Below are 21,248 nucleotides of genomic sequence, written 5' to 3'. Positions count from 1 at the left end.
GCTGGCGTATGGGCGAGACCATGTTGACGTGTACGTGGCGGCCTGGGGCCCTGTGGACACTGGAGCCGTGCTAGAGGGCCCAGGAGTGCTAGCCTCAAGGGCGCTAAGGGAGAGCATCGCCCTGGGTCGTGATGGGCGGGGATCTATCTATGTTTGGGCCTCAGGGAACGGCGGCTTTGTTGGCGACGACTGCAACGCCGACGGCTATGCCAACTCCATCTACACGCTGACGGTGAGTGGCAGCACACGAGCAGGTCGCCCTCCATCTTACGCCGAGACCTGCGCCGCCACTTTCGTTTCGACATACAGCGGCGACGCCGACGAAGAGCTGGATCCCGAAGACCAGGTAAATGGTGTGGTGACAACTGATACAGGCGGTGTCTGCACGGAATCTTTCCGTGGGTCATCCGTGTCAGCAGCAATGGTAGCCGGGGCGTGTGCTCTGGCCCTGGACGCCAACCCCAACTTACGGTGGCGTGATATGCAACACCTGATGGTGCGGGCGGCCACACCGCACAACCCTCTACCCGCACAGTGGAAGAAGAACGGTGCCGGGATCAGCTACTCGCACTACTTCGGCTTTGGATCCCTCAATGCTGGACGGATGGTGGATATGGCGCGAAAATGGAAGTCCGCGCCTCCAGCCTTCCGGTGCCACATGCATGCTCCACATCACAACCTGACGTTGGTTCCTGACTTGCCACTGGTGCTGTCTCTCACCGTGTCTGGCTGCCAGGTGGTACAGGCAGAGCATATCCAGGTTAACGCGTCAATTAGTGCCAGGAGTCGAGGCCAGGTGGAGGTATCGCTGGAGTCTCCCTCAGGCACGGTGTCTACCCTCCTGCCTCAGCGGCCTCTGGATCTCTCCCCGTACGGTATTTACAACCACCCTCTGATGACAGTCCACATGTGGGGAGAGGATCCACGTGGTACTTGGAAACTTCGAGTACTCTACCATGGGTCCAGTGTCATCGGCCCCTTTGGTAGCAAGCTCCTGGTGACGACTCCTAACATGCTGCACAATTGGACGCTCATCATCCACGGCACAGAGGTGTCCCCAGCCCGAGCTTCTCCTTCTCACTATTACTACAGCTTGGAGCAGCTCTCTCGTAAACACCGCCATCAGAATGGGACGGGAAATGCACAAACGAGTATAAAAAGGGTCAGAAACCCGAAGCCAATGGAAGAAAGACGTGTCAGAGTTGATGTTCAACACTGGAACTCCACCTTAGCTGGAGGAGGAGCCAGTGTGCACTCTTACCTCTACTGCCGTGTTCGTGCTCCTATACCAAGCGCTGTCAGCAGCATCAACTGGTACAAGAGTAATGGACAAATGATCGAGAACGTAGTTCGGCGTATGAGCGGATCTGGTGCTTTTTCTGCCAAATACCCGGCACTCCTGCTGGTGCTGGAGTCCGTGCACACAGGCAACTTTACTTGCAAAGTGGTGTATGATAATGAGATAATTTCCCAGCATCTGGAGGTCACGGGTCACTCGACCATCCCCGAGGTCACAGAGACGACACAGGTATCCGTGGAAGGCGGGAATGTGTCACTGTCCTGCAACAGTCTCCCGCCATTTTTAAGAGGGACGTGGACACGTGAAGGGAAGCAGGTCACTCCCTCCGCCCGAGTAACAATTACCGAAGAGAAACTTACCATTTCCTCCGTTGAGAGGCAAGACCTAGGAGTGTATAAATGCCAGGTTAGGTCGGCAAGACTCCACTACACCCACACGGCTGCCGTCACCCTCCTGCTGGCACAGGGGCCATCCACCCTCATCACCCACTACGCCATCACCACCCACCCTCCTCCACCAGCCTCCACTACACTAGTGGAGTCCTCCTGCACGTCGCAGTGGAATACAACACCAGCTTCCGCAGACACAGCTGTATGGGGTCTTGGTGGCCCAGGATCACGACGCTGCCCGCTGCCCTACAAAGCCCTTGAGGGTCGCTGCTTGCTGGTGGCGCCAGGGGAGCCAAGGTCATGGCAGCGGGCGAGGACTCAGTGCCGGCGACACGGAGGTGACCTGCTTGTGTTGCAGGATGCCGCTCTCATGCTGGCTCTTATGCAACTCTTCCACTCCCAAGGTTAAGGCAGAGCGTTGAAGGGTGAGCTCATTAGGATGGACTTAACGAAAGAGAGTGTGTCTTGTGCTTGCTTGCCATGTGTGTTTTTGTAATGTAGGTGTGTGTTTGTTTGTGTGTGTGTGTTTGTTTGTTTGTGTGTGTGTTATGTGTGAGTGTGTTTGTGTGTGTGTGTGTTATGTGTGCGTGTGTTTGTGTGTGTGTTGTGTATGTGCGTGTTTGTGTGTGTTGTACTCACCTAATTGTACTCACCTAATTGTGCTTGCGGGGGTTGAGCTCTGGCTCTTTGGTCCCGCCTCTCAACCGTCAATCAACAGGTGTACAGGTTCCTGAGCCTATTGAGCTCTATCATATCTACACTTGAAACTGTGTATGGAGTCAGCCTCCACCACATTGCTTCCTAATGCATTCCATTTGTCAACCACTCTCACACTAAAAAAGTTCTTTCTAATATCTCTGTGGCTCATTTGGGCACTCAGTTTCCACCTGTGTCCCCTAGTGCGTGTGCCCCTTGTGTTAAATAGCCTATCTTTATCAACCCTGTCGATTCCCTTGAGAATCTTGAATGTGGTGATCATGTCCCCCCTAACTCTTCTGTCTTCCAACGAAGTGAGGTTCAATTCCCGTAGTCTCTCCTCGTAGCTCATACCTCTCAGCTCGGGTACTAGTCTGGTGGCAAACCTTTGAACCTTTTCCAGTTTAGTCTTATGCTTGACTAGATATGGACTCCATGCTGGAGCCGCATACTCCAGGATTGGTCTGACATATGTGGTATATAATGTTCTGAAAGATTCCTTACACAAGTTTCTAAAGGCCGTTCTTATGTTAGCCAACCTGGCATATGCTGCTGATGTTATCCTCTTGATATGAGCTTCAGGGGACAGGTCTGGCGTGATATCAACCCCCAGGTCTTTCTCTCTCTCTGACTCTTGAAGTTTTTCATCTCCCAAGTGATACCTTGTATCTGGTCTCCTGCTTCCTACTCCTATCTTCATTACATTACATTTGCTTGGGTTAAACTCCAACATCCAATTGTTCGACCAATTCAATTGTGTGTGTGTGTGTGTGTGTGTGTGTGTGTGTGTGTGTGTGTGTGTGTGTGTGTGTGTGTGTGTGTGTGTGTGTGTGTTTTTCTGTGTGTGTATGTGTGTGTGTTGTGTGTGTGTGTGTGTATGTACTAGCCGGGAGATCATTTACGTATATCAGAAACAAGATAGGACCGAGTACAGAGCCCTGTGGGACTCCACTGGTGACTTCACGCCAATCGGAGGTCTCACCCCTCACTCTAACTCTCTGCTTCTTATTGCTTAGGTACTCCCGTATCCACTGAAGTACCTTACCAGTTACTCCTGCCTGTCTCTTCAGCTTATATACCAGCCTCTTATGGAGTACTGTGTGAAAGGTTTTCCGATAATCCACGAAAATGCAGCCCGCCCAGCCTTCTCTTTCTTGCTTAATCTTTGTCACCTGGTCGTAGAATTCTATTAAGCCAGTAAGGCAAGATTTACCCTCCCTGAACCCATGTTGATGGGTTGTCACGAAGTCCCTTCTCTCCAGATGTGTTACTAGGTTTATCCTCACGATCTTCTCCATTACCTTGAATGGTATACAAGTCAAGGACACTGGCCTGTAGTTCAGTGCCTCTTGTCTGTCACCCTTTTTGTACATTGTGAATACATTAGCCGTCTTCCATATTTCTGGTAGGTCTCCCGTCTCCAGTGACCTACTATACACTATAAAGAGTGGCAAGCAAAGTGCCTCTGCACACTCTTTCAATATCCATGGTGAGATCCCGTCTGGACCAACAGCCTTTCTCACATCCAAATCCAACAGGTGTCTCTTGACCACATCTCTCGTAATTTCGAACCCTTCCAAGGCCGCCTGGTTTACTTCCCCCTCTCCTAGCACAGTGACTTCACCTTGTACTATTGTGAAAATCTCCTAGAACCTCTTGTTGAGGTCTTCACACACCTCTTTGTCATTCTCTGTATACCTGTCTTCGCCTGTTCTAAGTTTCATCACCTGTTCCTTCACTGTTGTTTTTCTCCTGATGTGACTGTGGAGTAGCTTTGGTTCGGTCTTGGCTTTATTAGCTATATCATTTTCATAATTTTTCTCATAATATGTGTATGTGTATGTGAGTGTGTGTGTGTGTGTGTATGTGTATGTGTGTGTGTGTATGTGTATGTGTGTGTGTGTGTATGTGTATATGTGTGTGTGTGTGTATTGTGTGTGTGTATATGTGTGTGTGTGTGTGTATGTGTATGTGAGTGTGTGTGTGTATGTGTATGTGTATGTGAGTGTGTGTGTGTGTATGTGTATGTGTGTGTGTGTGTATGTGTATATGTGTGTGTGTGTGTGTTGTGTGTGTGTATATGTATGTGTACGCTACATGTATCTGTATGATGTATGTTGTATGTGTGTATTCTATACATATTTGTGTGCTGGATGAGTGTATTCTGTGTACTCTTTATGTACTGATTGTGTGTGTGTATACTGAAATAATTTTACTCACGTAATTGTGCTTGCTAGGGTTGAGTTCCAACTCTTTGGTTCCGCCTCTCCACATTAAATCAGCTGTTGAGCCGACGCCGGAGCTGACCTGGCTCTGTTATTTCATATCCTACTGTATGAAGACTACTTTCAACACTTCACTTGCATTCACTCTATTCTACTTCTACTTCTACTATCTCTCTCTCTCTCTCTCTCTCTCTCTGTCTCTGAGATTCCACCGGGACCCTTTGTTCGTACGCAAACTATTCCAAATCATACAGCCTGTGTGCCCTGTCAATTCCCCTGAGAATTTTGTATGTTACAATCATGTCTACACAAATTGTTAACTCTATGTAGCTTAAGGTTGAATTACTTTCCTCACAACTCTCGCCTCTGCTCTTGTGGTATCCATCTACACTTTTTGTTCGGCATATTCCAGTATTATCGAGACATACGTAGTAAGTCAGGTACTGAATCCTTATTCAGGTTTCTACAGAGACAGGTTCGGTGTGATACCAACCCAGAGGTTTTGATGTTTGATTCTGAAAAGGGTTTCTCACCAGTTTGGTATCTGTTCCTCTATGTATTCACCTATTTGTGCTTGCGGGGGTTGAGCTCTGGCTCTTTGGGCCTGCCTCTCAACCGTCAATCAACTGGTGTACAGGTTCCTGAGCCTACTGGGCTCTATCATATCTACATTTCAAACTGTGTATGGAGTCAGCCTCCACCACATCACTGCCTAATGCATTCCATCTGTTAACTACTCTGACACTGAAAAAGTTCTTTCTAACGTCCCTGTGGCTCATGTGGGTACTCAGTTTCCACCTGTGTCCCCTTGTTCGCATACCACCAGTGTTGAATAGTTTATCCTTGTCTACCCTGTCAATTGTGTGTGTGTGTGTGTGACTACTAGCTATGGTGACTACTAGTTATGGTGACTGTAATAATTATAGTGACTGTACTAGTTATGATGACTCTACTAGCTAATGGTGACTCTACTAGTTTTGGTGACTACTAGTTATGCTGACTGTACTAGTTATGGTGATTATTAGTTATGGTGACTACTAGTTATGGTGATTCTACTAGTTAGGCGACTGTACTAGTTATGGTACAGTCCCTCCATTTCAGCAATCTCTCCTGCTCTGAAGGGGGAAGTGAGTACTGAGCAGTACTCAAGACGGGACAGCACAAGTGACTTGAAGAGTACAACCATTGTGATGGGATCCCTGGTTTTGAAAGTTCTCGTAATCCATCCTATCATTTTTCTGGCTGACGCAATATTTGCTTGGTTATGCTCCCTAAACGTTAGGTCGTCGGACATCATTATTCCCAAATCCTTGACATGCTGTTTTTCTACTATGGGCACATTTGATTGTGTTTTGTTCCCTGTATAATGTTTAAGGTCCTCATTTTTGCCGTATCTGAGTACCTGGAATTTATCACTGTTAAACTTCATGTTATTTTCTGCTGCCCAGTCGAAAACTTTATTAATTGTTACTAGTCAACATAACTAGACTCTACTAGTTATGCTGACTACTTATGTGACTACTAGTTATGGTGACTCTACTAGTTATGGTGACTCTACTAGCTGTAGTGACGGTAATAGTTATGGTGACTACTAATTATGGTGACTCTACTAGTTATGGTGATTACTAATTATGGTGACTCTACTAGTTATGGTGACTCTACTAGCTGTGTTGACTAATAGTTATGGTGACTAATAGTTATGGTGACTGTACTACTTATGGTAACTCTACTAGTTATGGTGACTACTAGCTGCAGTGATGGTAATAGTTATGGTGACTACTAATTATGGTGACTCTACTAGTTATGGTGACTACTAGCTGTGGTGACTACTAGCTGTGGTGACTACTAGTTATGGTGACTACTAGTTATGGTGACTACTAGCTGTGGTGACTACTAGTTATGGTGACTACTAGTTATGGTGACTACTAGCTGTGGTGACTACTAGTTATGATGACTACTAGCTGTGGTGACTACTAGCTGTGGTGACTACTAGTTATGGTGACTACTAGTTATGGTGACTACTAGCTGTGGTGACTACTAGTTATGGTGACTACTAGCTGTGGTGACTACTAGCTGTGGTGACTACTAGTTATGGTGACTACTAGCTGTGGTGACTACTAGTTATGGTGACTACTAGTTATGGTGACTACTAGCTGTGGTGACTACTAGCTGTGGTGACTACTAGTTATGGTGACTACTAGCTGTGGTGACTACTAGCTGTGGTGACTACTAGTTATGGTGACTACTAGCTGTGGTGACTACTAGCTGTGGTGACTACTAGTTATGGTGACTACTAGCTGTGGTGACTACTAGTTATGGTGACTACTAGCTGTGGTGACTACTAGTTATGGTGACTACTAGCTGTGGTGACTACTAGTTATGGTGACTACTAGCTGTGGTGACTACTAGTTATGGTGACTACTAGTTATGGTGACTACTAGTTATGGTGACTACTAGCTGTGGTGACTACTAGCTGTGGTGACTACTAGTTATGGTGACTACTAGCTGTGGTGACTACTAGTTATGGTGACTACTAGTTATGGTGACTACTAGTTATGGTGACTACTAGCTGTGGTGACTACTAGTTATGGTGACTACTAGCTGTGGTGACTAATAGCTGTGGTGACTACTAGTTATGGTGACTACTAGCTGTGGTGACTACTAGTTATGGTGACTACTAGCTGTGGTGACTACTAGTTATGGTGACTACTAGTTATGGTGACTACTAGCTGTGGTGAGTACTAGCTGTGGTGACTACTAGTTATGGTGACTACTAGTTATGGTGACTACTAGTTATGGTGACTACTAGTTATGGTGACTACTAGTTATGGTGACTACTAGTTATGGTGACTACTAGCTGTGGTGACTACTAGCTGTGGTGACTACTAGTTATGGTGACTACTAGTTATGGTGACTACTAGTTATAGTGACTACTAGTTATGGTGACTACTAGTTATAGTGACTACTAGTTATGGTGACTACTAGTTATGGTGACTACTAGTTATAGTGACTACTAGTTATGGTGACTACTAGTTATAGTGACTACTAGTTATGGTGACTACTAGTTATAGTGACTACTAGTTATGGTGGATACATATTAATATCACGCCCCTGACCATGTAAGGGACCTCGGGCCTGACACGACTACTACTCAGGCATCACAGTTTCGGAATAGCGTAGTATGACATAGGGGCCTGACAGCTGAGTGGACAGTGGTTCGGATTCGTGGTCTTGAGATTCCGGGTTCGATCCCCGGCGCAGGCGGAAACAAATGGGCAGAGTTATTTTCACCCTGATGCTCTGTTCACCTTGCAGTAAATAGGTACCTGTGAGTTAGACAGCTGCTACGGGCTGCTTCCTGGGGGTGTGTAACAAAAAGGAGGCCTGCTCGAGGACCGGGCCGCGGGGACGCTATAAGCCCCGAAATGATCTCAAGATAACCAGTAATTCAGTCCCCGTGGTGTAGTGGTAAAAGACTCGCCAGGCGCTTCGCGAGCGCTTTGGCCTGGGTTCGTATCCTGGCCGAGGAGGATTGACTGGGCAACAAACCTTAACTGTAGCCTCTGTTCACCCAGCAGTAAATGGGTACCTGGTTGTTAAACCATTTGGCGGGTCGTGTTCCAGGGAACACAGTATTAAGGACCCGCCCGTAACGCTACGCCTGCTGGTGGCTGTACACGAATGTAACAACTCTGGTATATATATAAATAAATAAATAAATAAATAAATAAATAAATAAATAAATAAATAAATAAAATGAATTGCGAAAACTCAGACTCTGAAACAGTCATGTTTGGCAAACGTTGTTCTCGATCTATTCAAACATATTTGCAGTATTATCATCGACCACAGCTGAAAGGTCCCGGGTTCAATCCTCGCAGCAGGATAAAAGCATTTAGGCAACGTTTCCTTTCATCCGATTCTTCTGTTCGCCATGTAATAAATAGGCACCCTGGAGTTAGAGAACTATTTTGGGTTGCATCCCGGTGAAGAGAAGTATCAGGCCATTGGGGGAGGTGGGGGGGGGACGTTGATAAGAAGATAAGAATAAAGCTAACTGCAGAAGGCTTATGCAGCTCCTATTTATAATCACCCAATCTCCTTCATAGAAATAATAATTCATAAAACGAAGTCATTCGTTCGAAGTCAAGCCTGGCCTCGGGCCGGGCTTGGGGAGTAGAACAACTCCCAGAACCCCATCAAGCAGGTGTCACGCACAGAACTAAGGTTGTCCTGGCTGTAGAACAAGGCAGCATAACTAAGGTTGTCCTGGCTGCAGAACAAGGCAGCATAACTAAGGTTGTCCTGGCTGTAGAACAAGGCAGCATAACTAAGGTTGTCCTGGCTGCAGAACAAGGCAGCATAACTAAGGTTGTCCTGGCTGCAGAACAAGGCAGCATAACTAAGGTTGTCCTGGCTGCAGAACAAGGCAGCATATCTAAGGTTGTCCTGGCTGTAGAACAAGGCAGCATAACTAAGGTTGTCCTGGCTGTAGAACAAGGCAGCATAACTAAGGTTGTCCTGGCTGTGGAACAAGGCAGCATAACTAAGGTTGTCCTGGCTGTGGAACAAGGCAGCATAACTAAGGTTGTCCTGGCTGTGGAACAAGGCAGCATAACTAAGGTTGTCCTGGCAGTAGAACAAGGCAGCATAACTAAGGTTGTCCTGGCTTCAGAACAAGGCAGCATAACTAAGGTTGTCCTGGCTGTAGAACAAGGCAGCATAACTAAGGTTGTCCTGGCTGTAGAACAAGGCAGCATAACTAAGGTTGTCCTGGCTGTAGAACAAGGCAGCATAACTAAGGTTGTCCTGGCTGCAGAACAAGGCAGCATAACTAAGGTTGTCCTGGCTGTAGAACAAGGCAGCATAACTAAAGTTGTCCTGGCTGTAGAACAAGGCAGCATAACTAAGGTTGTCCTGGCTGTAGAACAAGGCAGCATAACTAAGGTTGTCCTGGCTGTAGAACAAGGCAGCATAACTAAGGTTGTCCTGGCTGCAGAACAAGGCAGCATAACTAAGGTTGTCCTGGCTGTAGAACAAGGCAGCATAACTAAGGTTGTCCTGGCTGTAGAACAAGGCAGCATAACTAAGGTTGTCCTGGCTGCAGAACAAGGCAGCATAACTAAGGTTGTCCTGGCTGCAGAACAAGGCAGCATAACTAAGGTTATCCTGGCTGCAGAACAAGGCAGCATAACTAAGGTTGTCCTGGCTGCAGAACACGGCAGCATAACTAAGGTTGTCCTGGCTGTAGAACAAGGCGGCATAACTAAGGTTGTCCTGGCTGCAGAACAAGGCAGCATAACTAAGGTTGTCCTGGCTGCAGAACAAGGCAGCATAACTAAGGTTGTCCTGGCTGCAGAACAAGGCAGAATAACTAAGGTTGTCCTGGCTGCAACCAGGACAGGTGGGAGGCAGAAGGGAGGCAGGTGGGAGGCAGGTGGGAGGCAGGTGGGAGGCAGGTGGGAGGCAGGAGGGAGGCAGGTGGGAGGCAGGTGGATGGCAGGAGGGAGGCAGGTGGGAGGCAGGTGGGAGGCAGGTGGGAGGCAGGAGGGAGGCAGGTGGGAGGCAGGTGGGAGGCAGGAGGGAGGCAGGTGGGAGGCAGGTGGGAGGCAGGTGGGAGGCAGGTGGGAGGCAGGTGGGAGGCAGGAGGGAGGCAGGTGGGAGGCAGGTGGGAGGCAGGAGGGAGGCAGGTGGGAGGCAGGTGGGAGGCAGGTGGGAGGCAGGTGGGAGGCAGGTGGGAGGCAGGTGGGAGGCAGGTGGGAGGCAGGTGGGAGGCAGGTGGGAGGCAGGTGGGAGGCAGGTGGGAGGCAGGTGGGAGGCAGGTGGGAGGCAGGTGGGAGGCAGGAGGGAGGCAGGAGGGAGGCAGGAGGGAGGCAGGAGGGAGGCAGGTGGGAGGCAGGTGGGAGGCAGGTGGGAGGCAGGAGGGAGGCAGGAGGGAGGCAGGAGGAAGGCAGGAGGGAGGCAGGTGGGAGGCAGGCGGGAGGCAGGTGGGAGGCAGGTGGGAGGCAGGAGGGAGGCAGGCGGGAGGCAGGCGGGAGGCAGGAGGGAGGCAGGTGGGAGGCAGGTGGGAGGCAGGTGGGAGGCAGGTGGGAGGCAGGTGGGAGGCAGGTGGGAGGCAGGAGGGAGGCAGGTGGGAGACAGGTGGGAGGCAGGAGGGAGGCAGGAGGGAGGCAGGAGGAAGGCAGGTGGGAGGCAGGCGGGAGGCAGGCGGGAGGCAGGCGGGAGGCAGGCGGGAGGCAGGTGGGAGGCAGGTGGGAGGCAGGTGGGAGGCAGGAGGGAGGCAGGAGGGAGGCAGGCGGGAGGCAGGCGGGAGGCAGGAGGGAGGCAGGTGGGAGGCAGGTGGGAGGCAGGTGGGAGGCAGGTGGGAGGCAGGAGGGAGGCAGGTGGGAGGCAGGTGGGAGGCAGGAAGGAGGCAGGTGGGAGGCAGGTGGGAGGCTGGAGATAGGCAGGTGGGAGGCAGGTGGGAGGCAGGAGGGAGGCAGGTGGGAGGCAGGTGGGAGGCAGGAGGGAGGCAGGTGGGAGGCAGGTGGGAGGCAGGTGGGAGGCTGGAGGAAAGCAGGTGGGAGGCAGGTGGGAGGCAGGTGGGAGGCAGGAGGGAGGCAGGTGGGAGGCAGGAGGAAGGCAGGAGGAAGGCAGGAGGAAGGCAGGAGGAAGGCAGGAGGGAGGCAGGAGGGAGGCAGGTGGGAGGCAGGTGGGAGACAGGTGGGAGGCAGGAGGAAGGCAGGAGGAAGGCAGGAGGGAGGCCGGTGGGAGGCAGGAGGGAGGCAGGTGGGAGGCAGGTGGGAGTCAGGTGGGAGGCAGGTGGGAGTCAGGTGGGAGGCAGGTGGGAGTCAGATGGGAGGCAGGAGGAAGGTGGGGAGGCAGGAGGGAGGCAGGTGGGAGGCAGGAGGGACGCAGGTGGGAGGCAGGTGGGAGGCAGGTGGGAGGCAGGAGGGAGGCAGGAGGGAGGCAGGAGGGAGGCAGGAGGGAGGCAGGAGGGAGGCAGGTGGGAGGCAGGTGGGAGGCAGGTGGGAGGCAGGTGGGAGGCAGGTGGGAGGCAGGAGGGAGGCAGGTGGGAGTCAGGTGGGAGGCAGGAGGAAGGTGGGGAGGCAGGAGGGAGGCAGGTGGGAGGCAGGAGGGACGCAGGTGGGAGGCAGGTGGGAGGCAGGAGGGAGGCAGGAGGGAGGCAGGAGGGAGGCAGGAGGGAGGCAGGTGGGAGGCAGGTGGGAGGCAGGTGGGAGGCAGGTGGGAGGCAGGTGGGAGGCAGGAGGGAGGCAGGTGGGAGGCAGGAGGGAGGGAGGCAGGCAGGTGGGAGGCAGGAGGGAGGCAGGAGGGAGGCAGGTGGGAGGCAGGTGGGAGGCAGGTGGGAGGCAGGTGGGAGGCAAGTGGGAGGCAGGTGGGAGGCAGGTGGGAGGCAGGTGGGAGGCAGGTGGGAGGCAGGAGGGAGGCAGGTGGGAGGCAGGTGGGAGGCAGGAGGGAGGTAGGTGGGAGGCAGGTAGGAGGCAGGAGGGAGGTAGGTGGGAGGCAGGTGGGAGGCAGGTGGGAGGCAGGTGGGAGGCAGGTGGGAGGCAGGTGGGAGGCAGGTGGGAGGCAGGTGGGAGGCTGGAGGGAGGCAGGTGGGAGGCAGGTGGGAGGCAGGTGGGAGGCAGGAGGGAGGCAGGAGGGAGGCAGGAGGGAGGCAGGTGGGAGGCAGGAGAGAGGCAGGCGGGAGGCAGGTGGGAGGCAGGTGGGAGGCAGGTGGGAGGCAGGAGGGAGGCAGGTGGGAGGCAGGAGAGAGGCAGGCGGGAGGCAGGTGGGAGGCAGGTGGGAGGCAGGTGGGAGGCAGGAGGAAGGCAGGTGGGAGGCAGGAGGGAGGCAGGTGGGAGGCAGGAGGAAGGCAGGAGGAAGGCAGGAGGGAGGCAGGTGGGAGGCAGGTGGGAGGCAGGAGGGAGGCAGGAGGGAGGCAGGAGGGAGGCAGGAGGGAGGCAGGTGGGAGGCAGGAGGGAGGCAGGTGGGAGGCAGGTGGGAGGCAGGTGGGAGGCAGGTGGGAGGCAGGTGGGAGGCAGGAGGGAGGCAGGTGGGAGGCAGGAGGGAGGCAGGAGGGAGGCAGGCGCGAGGCAGGTGGGAGGCAGGCGGGAGGCAGGCGGGAGGCAGGTGAAAGGCAGGCGGGAGGCAGGTGGGAGGCAGGAGGGAGGCAGGAGGGAGGCAGGAGGGAGGCAGGCGGGAGGCAGGTGGGAGGCAGGTGGGAGGCAGGTGGGAGGCAGGTGGGAGGCAGGTGGGAGGCAGGAGGGAGGCAGGTGGGAGGCAGGTGGGAGGCAGGAGGGAGGCAGGTGGGAGGCAGGTGGGAGGCAGGTGGGAGGCAGGAGGGAGGCTGGAGGGAGGCAGGAGGAAGGCAGGAGGGAGGCAGGTGGGAGGCAGGAGGGAGGCAGGTGGGAGGCAGGAGGGAGGCAGGCGGGAGGCAGGAGGGAGGCAGGCGGGAGGCAGGAGGGAGGCAGGTGGGAGGCAGGTGGGAGGCAGGAGGGAGGGAGGCAGGCAGGTGGGAGGCAGGAGGGAGGCAGGAGGGAGGCAGGTGGGAGGCAGGTGGGAGGCAGGTGGGAGGCAGGTGGGAGGCAGGTGGGAGGCAGGTGGGAGGCAGGAGGGAGGCAGGAGGGAGGCAGGAGGGAGGCAGGAGGGAGGCAGGTGGGAGGCAGGTGGGAGGCAGGTGGGAGGCAGGTGGGAGGCAGGTGGGAGGCAGGAGGGAGGCAGGTGGGAGTCAGGTGGGAGGCAGGAGGAAGGTGGGGAGGCAGGAGGGAGGCAGGTGGGAGGCAGGAGGGACGCAGGTGGGAGGCAGGTGGGAGGCAGGAGGGAGGCAGGAGGGAGGCAGGAGGGAGGCAGGTGGGAGGCAGGTGGGAGGCAGGTGGGAGGCAGGTGGGAGGCAGGTGGGAGGCAGGAGGGAGGCAGGTGGGAGGCAGGAGGGAGGGAGGCAGGCAGGTGGGAGGCAGGAGGGAGGCAGGAGGGAGGCAGGTGGGAGGCAGGTGGGAGGCAGGTGGGAGGCAAGTGGGAGGCAGGTGGGAGGCAGGTGGGAGGCAGGTGGGAGGCAGGTGGGAGGCAGGAGGGAGGCAGGTGGGAGGCAGGTGGGAGGCAGGAGGGAGGTAGGTGGGAGGCAGGTAGGAGGCAGGAGGGAGGTAGGTGGGAGGCAGGTGGGAGGCAGGTGGGAGGCAGGTGGGAGGCAGGTGGGAGGCAGGTGGGAGGCAGGTGGGAGGCTGGAGGGAGGCAGGTGGGAGGCAGGTGGGAGGCAGGTGGGAGGCAGGAGGGAGGCAGGAGGGAGGCAGGAGGGAGGCAGGTGGGAGGCAGGAGGGAGGCAGGCGGGAGGCAGGTGGGAGGCAGGTGGGAGGCAGGTGGGAGGCAGGAGGGAGGCAGGTGGGAGGCAGGAGAGAGGCAGGCGGGAGGCAGGTGGGAGGCAGGTGGGAGGCAGGTGGGAGGCAGGAGGAAGGCAGGTGGGAGGCAGGAGGGAGGCAGGTGGGAGGCAGGAGGAAGGCAGGAGGAAGGCAGGAGGGAGGCAGGTGGGAGGCAGGTGGGAGGCAGGAGGGAGGCAGGAGGGAGGCAGGAGGGAGGCAGGAGGGAGGCAGGTGGGAGGCAGGAGGGAGGCAGGTGGGAGGCAGGTGGGAGGCAGGTGGGAGGCAGGTGGGAGGCAGGTGGGAGGCAGGAGGGAGGCAGGTGGGAGGCAGGAGGGAGGCAGGAGGGAGGCAGGCGCGAGGTAGGTGGGAGGCAGGCGGGAGGCAGGCGGGAGGCAGGTGAAAGGCAGGCGGGAGGCAGGTGGGAGGCAGGAGGGAGGCAGGAGGGAGGCAGGAGGGAGGCAGGCGGGAGGCAGGTGGGAGGCAGGTGGGAGGCAGGTGGGAGGCAGGTGGGAGGCAGGAGGGAGGCAGGTGGGAGGCAGGAGGGAGGCAGGTGGGAGGCAGGTGGGAGGCAGGAGGGAGGCAGGTGGGAGGCAGGTGGGAGGCAGGTGGGAGGCAGGTGGGAGGCAGGAGGGAGGCTGGAGGGAGGCAGGAGGAAGGCAGGAGGGAGGCAGGTGGGAGGCAGGAGGGAGGCAGGTGGGAGGCAGGAGGGAGGCAGGCGGGAGGCAGGAGGGAGGCAGGTGGGAGGCAGGTGGGAGGCAGGAGGGAGGGAGGTGGGAGGCAGGTGGGAGGCAGGAGGGAGGGAGGCAGGCAGGTGGGAGGCAGGAGGGAGGCAGGAGGGAGGCAGGTGGGAGGCAGGTGGGAGGCAGGTGGGAGGCAGGTGGGAGGCAAGTGGGAGGCAGGTGGGAGGCAGGTGGGAGGCAGGTGGGAGGCAGGTGGGAGGCAGGAGGGAGGCAGGTGGGAGGCAGGTGGGAGGCAGGAGGGAGGTAGGTGGGAGGCAGGTAGGAGGCAGGAGGGAGGTAGGTGGGAGGCAGGTGGGAGGCAGGTGGGAGGCAGGTGGGAGGCAGGTGGGAGGCAGGTGGGAGGCAGGTGGGAGGCAGGTGGGAGGCAGGTGGGAGGCAGGTGGGAGGCAGGTGGGAGGCTGGAGGGAGGCAGGTGGGAGGCAGGTGGGAGGCAGGTGGGAGGCAGGAGGGAGGCAGGAGGGAGGCAGGAGGGAGGCAGGTGGGAGGCAGGAGAGAGGCAGGCGGGAGGCAGGTGGGAGGCAGGTGGGAGGCAGGTGGGAGGCAGGAGGGAGGCAGGTGGGAGGCAGGAGAGAGGCAGGCGGGAGGCAGGTGGGAGGCAGGTGGGAGGCAGGTGGGAGGCAGGAGGAAGGCAGGTGGGAGGCAGGAGGGAGGCAGGTGGGAGGCAGGAGGAAGGCAGGAGGAAGGCAGGAGGGAGGCAGGTGGGAGGCAGGTGGGAGGCAGGAGGGAGGCAGGAGGGAGGCAGGAGGGAGGCAGGAGGGAGGCAGGTGGGAGGCAGGAGGGAGGCAGGTGGGAGGCAGGTGGGAGGCAGGTGGGAGGCAGGTGGGAGGCAGGAGGGAGGCAGGCGGGAGGCAGGTGGGAGGCAGGTGGGAGGCAGGAGGGAGGCAGGTGGGAGGCAGGTGGGAGGCAGGAGGGAGGTAGGTGGGAGGCAGGTAGGAGGCAGGAGGGAGGTAGGTGGGAGGCAGGTGGGAGGCAGGTGGGAGGCAGGTGGGAGGCAGGTGGGAGGCTGGAGGGAGGCAGGTGGGAGGCAGGTGGGAGGCAGGTGGGAGGCAGGAGGGAGGCAGGAGGGAGGCAGGAGGGAGGCAGGTGGGAGGCAGGAGAGAGGCAGGCGGGAGGCAGGTGGGAGGCAGGTGGGAGGCAGGTGGGAGGCAGGCGGGAGGCAGGTGGGAGGCAGGTGGGAGGCAGGTGGGAGGCAGGAGGGAGGCAGGTGGGAGGCAGGAGAGAGGCAGGCGGGAGGCAGGTGGGAGGCAGGTGGGAGGCAGGTGGGAGGCAGGAGGAAGGCAGGTGGGAGGCAGGAGGGAGGCAGGTGGGAGGCAGGAGGAAGGCAGGAGGAAGGCAGGAGGGAGGCAGGAGGGAGGCAGGTGGGAGGCAGGAGGGAGGCAGGAGGGAGGCAGGAGGGAGGCAGGAGGGAGGCAGGTGGGAGGCAGGAGGGAGGCAGGTGGGAGGCAGGTGGGAGGCAGGTGGGAGGCAGGTGGGAGGCAGGTGGGAGGCAGGAGGGAGGCAGGTGGGAAGCAGGAGGGAGGCAGGTGGGAAGCAGGAGGGAGGCAGGAGGGAGGCAGGCGCGAGGCAGGTGGGAGGCAGGCGGGAGGCAGGCGGGAGGCAGGTGAAAGGCAGGCGGGAGGCAGGTGGGAGGCAGGAGGGAGGCAGGAGGGAGGCAGGAGGGAGGCAGGCGGGAGGCATTTGGGAGGCAGGTGGGAGGCAGGTGGGAGGCAGGTGGGAGGCAGGAGGGAGGCAGGTGGGAGGCAGGAGGGAGGCAGGTGGGAGGCAGGTGGGAGGCAGGAGGGAGGCAGGTGGGAGGCAGGTGGGAGGCAGGTGGGAGGCAGGAGGGAGGCTGGAGGGAGGCAGGAGGAAGGCAGGAGGGAGGCAGGTGGGAGGCAGGAGGGAGGCAGGCGGGAGGCAGGAGGGAGGCAGGTGGGAGGCAGGTGGGAGGCAGGAGGGAGGGAGGCAGGCAGGTGGGAGGCAGGAGGGAGGCAGGAGGGAGGCAGGTGGGAGGCAGGTGGGAGGCAGGTGGGAGGCAGGTGGGAGGCAAGTGGGAGGCAGGTGGGAGGCAGGTGGGAGGCAGGTGGGAGGCAGGTGGGAGGCAGGAGGGAGGCAGGTGGGAGGCAGGTGGGAGGCAGGAGGGAGGTAGGTGGGAGGCAGGTAGGAGGCAGGAGGGAGGCAGGTGGGAGGCAGGTGGGAGGCAGGTGGGAGGCAGGTGGGAGGCAGGTGGGAGGCAGGAGGGAGGCAGGAGGGAGGCAGGAGGGAGGCAGGTGGGAGGCAGGAGAGAGGCAGGCGGGAGGCAGGTGGGAGGCAGGTGGGAGGCAGGTGGGAGGCAGGAGGGAGGCAGGTGGGAGGCAGGAGAGAGGCAGGCGGGAGGCAGGTGGGAGGCAGGTGGGAGGCAGGTGGGAGGCAGGAGGAAGGCAGGTGGGAGGCAGGAGGGAGGCAGGTGGGAGGCAGGAGGAAGGCAGGAGGAAGGCAGGAGGGAGGCAGGTGGGAGGCAGGTGGGAGGCAGGAGGGAGGCAGGAGGGAGGCAGGAGGGAGGCAGGAGGGAGGCAGGTGGGAGGCAGGAGGGAGGCAGGTGGGAGGCAGGTGGGAGGCAGGTGGGAGGCAGGTGGGAGGCAGGAGGGAGGCAGGAGGGAGGCAGGCGCGAGGCAGGTGGGAGGCAGGCGGGAGGCAGGTGAAAGGCAGGCGGGAGGCAGGTGGGAGGCAGGAGGGAGGCAGGAGGGAGGCAGGAGGGAGGCAGGCGGGAGGCAGGTGGGAGGCAGGTGGGAGGCAGGTGGGAGGCAGGAGGGAGGCAGGTGGGAGGCAGGTGGGAGGCAGGAGGGAGGCAGGTGGGAGGCAGGAGGGAGGCAGGTGGGAGGCAGGTGGGAGGCAGGAGGGAGGCTGGAGGTAGGCAGGAGGAAGGCAGGAGGGAGGCAGGTGGGAGGCAGGAGGGAGGCAGGTGGGAGGCAGGAGGGAGGCAGGCGGGAGGCAGGTGGGAGGCAGGTGGAAGGCAGGAGGGAGGCAGGTGGGAGGCAGGTGGGAGGCAGGTGGGAGGCAGGAGGGAGGCAGGCGGGAGGCAGGTGGGAGGCAGGTGGGAGGCAGGTGGGAGGCAGAAGGGAGGCAGGAGGGAGGCAGGAGAGAGGCAGGCGGGAGGCAGGTGGGAGGCAGGAGGAAGGCAGGTGGGAGGCAGGAGGGAGGCAGGTGGGAGGCAGGTGGGAGGCAGGAGGAAGGCAGGAGGAAGGCAGGAGGGAGGCAGGTGGGAGGCAGGTGGGAGGCAGGAGGGAGGCAGGAGGGAGGCAGGAGGGAGGCAGGTGGGAGGCAGGTGGGAGGCAGGTGGGAGGCAGGCGGGAGGCAGGTGGGAGGCAGGAGGGAGGCAGGAGGGAGGCAGGAGGGAGGCAGGCGGGAGGCAGGTGGGAGGCAGGAGGGAGGCAGGAGGGAGGCAGGAGGGAGGCAGGAGGGAGGCAGGAGGGAGGCAGGAGGGAGGCAGGTGGGAGGCAGGTGGGAGGCAGGTGGGAGGCAGGTGGGAGGCAGGTGGGAGGCAGGTGGGAGGCAGGAGGGAGGCAGGTGGGAGGCAGGAGGGAGGCAGGTGGGAGGCAGGTGGGAGGCAGGAGGGAGGCAGGTGGGAGGCAGGTGGGAGGCAGGTGGGAGGCAGGTGGGAGGCAGGTGGGAGGCAGGAGGGAGGCAGGTGGGAGGCAGGTGGGAGGCAAGAGGGAGGCTGGAGGGAGGCAGGAGGAAGGCAGGAGGGAGGCAGGTGGGAGGCAGGAGGGAGGCAGGTGGGAGGCAGGAGGGAGGCAGGCGGGAGGCAGGTGGGAGGCAGGTGGGAGGCAGGTGGGAGGCAGGTGGGAGGCAGGTGGGAGGCAGGTGGGAGGCAGGTGGGAGGCAGGAGGGAGGCAGGTGGGAGGCAGGAGGAAGGCAGGAGGGAGGCAGGTGGGAGGCAGGTGGGAGGCAGGAGGGAGGCAGGCGGGAGGCAGGCGGGAGGCAGGCGGGAGGCAGGTGGGAAGCAGGAGGGAGGCAGGTGGGAGGCAGGTGGGAGGCAGGCGGGAGGCAGGTGGGAGGCAGGTGGGAGGCAGGTGGGAGGCAGGTGGGAGGCAGGAGGGAGGCAGGTGGGAGGCAGGAGGGAGGCAGGTGGGAGGCAGGTGGGAGGCAGGTGGGAGGCAGGTGGGAGGCAGGAGGAAGGCAGGAGGGAGGCAGGTGGGAGGCAGGCGGGAGGCAGGTGGGAGGCAGGAGGGAGGCAGGTGGGAGGCAGGCGGGAGGCAGGCGGGAGGCAGGCGGGAGGCAGGTGGGAGGCAGGAGGGAGGCAGGAGGGAGGCAGGTGGGAGGCAGGTGGGAGGCAGGTGGAGGCAGGTGGGAGGCAGCCAGTAGTCAGACACGGGCCGATCAATCCCACTGAGGATTAACCGCCCATGTTATGGGCTTGGCAGTTTTGCCACCCAATGAAGATCGAAAAACCCATTTACTAGTTCGCATGTCAGTCGTGGCCAACACGGCGAGGGCCGTGAACAGCTGGTATCCCGTTCGTATCCCCAGCGGGATACGAACAGCTGACAGGTCTTCAACTTTCCGGCATGCTAATGGATGTTTTACAAAATTTCCAAAACGCCGACTGGTGTCCTGTTGAAGCCTAGCCCAGGCTTGCCTCCGGCCTAGTCAACAGAGACACACATCATCCCAGAACTCATCAACGGTTGAGAGCCACAAGACTAACAAACACACACCAGACATGATAGGGCGGATCTCGTCGAAATCTTTCAAATATTATATCAAATGGAAGATAATAATACAGACCTTAACATATAAAAAGGTCCAGAGATACAAGAGGCAAGATTTTCATGGTCAACAAGACACACTGTAGCACAAGGAGATGATGATGTTATCTCACCCCATAGTGCTTAATAGTGGTAGGCACCCCCCCCCCCCTTCTCCCACTCCCTTCTCCACTGTCTCCTTCCTTCTCCTGAAACATCTTCCTCTCTAGCTCCTCCTTCGCATTCCTTCTCTCCCTAGCTCTGTCTTTCTCGGTGTCGGCCTCTGTCTCTGTTTTCCTGTTCGTATCCCTGTCTCTTTCCCCTGCTCTTCCCGGCCTCTCTCTCTCTCGTGTACGCCCTGCACGACAAAAGAACTCTGACGTGTATTCTCATGTACGTACCCATGAACGTTTACATGTGCACGAAAAACATTCTAAGCTCACATGAAGACCGTGTGGGTGTGCACCCTCAGGTCTGACGAACGCGTCCTTCTGGGTGGGCGGTGTGCGTGTGGGCGTGGAGGACTGGTGGTGGGTGGACGGCTCCTACCTCACCCTCGGCAGCGCCTTCTGGTACCCGACCTTCGCCAGGCGACCCAAGGAGGTCCCCGAGTCCAGGCCGCCGCCGCTACACCGGGACTCGACCCGGCGCCGGAGACAAGGTAAGTCCAACACTTCCATTAACCCTCAACAGTTCGTCCTAATAAACAATAGTCAAATGTCCATTCCATCCACCCGCCAACCCCCCCACCCCCCTCCGCTGTTTATGAATGAAAAACGGTTTACACACGACTCACAACTGATGACGTCCGAACACTTCCGGAACAAGTGCTTCACTGACGACTTGTGTTCGAACCACAACGCTGTAAATGCTTCACCCACGTACTACAAATACAAATAACAGAACCTAAACACCTAACCTAACCTAACCTATGCCTATATATGCACAATATGCTAATATATTATAATATTAATTTATATTTGAGAAAATTCCCATTTTGAATGAGCATAATGTTAAAATTGATGAATGGGCCTTTGGGGTCGACCGCTGGATGGAATGGACTTGAACTGAGGACGGGTTGAAGACCTACCTGTCCTCAGGCTAGGTTCGTTTAACATTCATCAGCCATTCAGTAATTTGAACAATTTGGGAACTAAAAATAGGTTTTTGTAATATATAAATTACAATTATTACGTATTACAACTCTTTGTAGTTAGGTTAGGTTAGGTATTTATGTTCTGTTGGCGATTATTTGTATTTGTAGTACGTGGGTGAAGCATTCATAGAATTGTGGTTCGAACAGAGAACGTGAATGAAGCACTTGTTCCGGAAGTGTCAGAACGTCATCAGTTGTGAGTCGTGTATAACAACCCGTCCTCGACTCAAGTCTATTCCATCCAGCTGTCGACCCCACAGACGCATTCAGAAATTTTAACATATTGTTCATTCAAAACAGGAATTTTCTCAAATATAAATTAATATTATAATATATTAGCATATTGTGCATATATAGGCATAGGTTAGGTTAGGTTAGGTGTTTAGGTTCTGTTGGCGATTATTTGTATTTGTAGTACGTGGGTGAAGCATTTACAGCGTTGTGGTTCGAACACAAGTCGTCAGTGAAGTACTTGTTCCGGAAGTGTTCGAACGTCATCACTTGTGACTCGTGTGTAAACCGTTTTTCATTCATTAACAGCGGGGGGGGGGGGGGGGGGGGGTTGGCGGGTGGATGGAATCACGTTTAGATGTTTGTTTGGAGGACGGGCTGTTACACAACTGATGACGTTCGAACACTTCTCGAACAGTGCTTCATTGATAACCTATGTTCGAATGACAACACTAAATTCTTCACCCACGTAC

The 21,248-nt window shown here is 57.6% G+C and overlaps 1 protein-coding gene across 1 annotated transcript; it reads left to right on the top strand.

Moving 5' to 3' along the window:
* Positions 1 to 19,998, top strand: LOC123756876 (neuroendocrine convertase 2; the record flags this gene model as incomplete). Its single annotated transcript, XM_069331944.1, is given in 2 exon segments — positions 1 to 2,114; positions 19,861 to 19,998. A coding segment is annotated over 1 exon segment (2,098 nt), but the record flags the coding sequence as incomplete, so codon positions are not given.
* Positions 19,999 to 21,248: the final 1,250 nt, after the last annotated feature.

This window comes from Procambarus clarkii, chromosome 26 (genome assembly GCF_040958095.1).
Source record: "Procambarus clarkii isolate CNS0578487 chromosome 26, FALCON_Pclarkii_2.0, whole genome shotgun sequence".
NCBI classification, from domain to species: Eukaryota; Metazoa; Arthropoda; class Malacostraca; order Decapoda; family Cambaridae; genus Procambarus; species Procambarus clarkii.
Note: the sequence above shows the minus strand (reverse complement) of the source record. Positions and strands in the feature narration are given on the sequence as shown.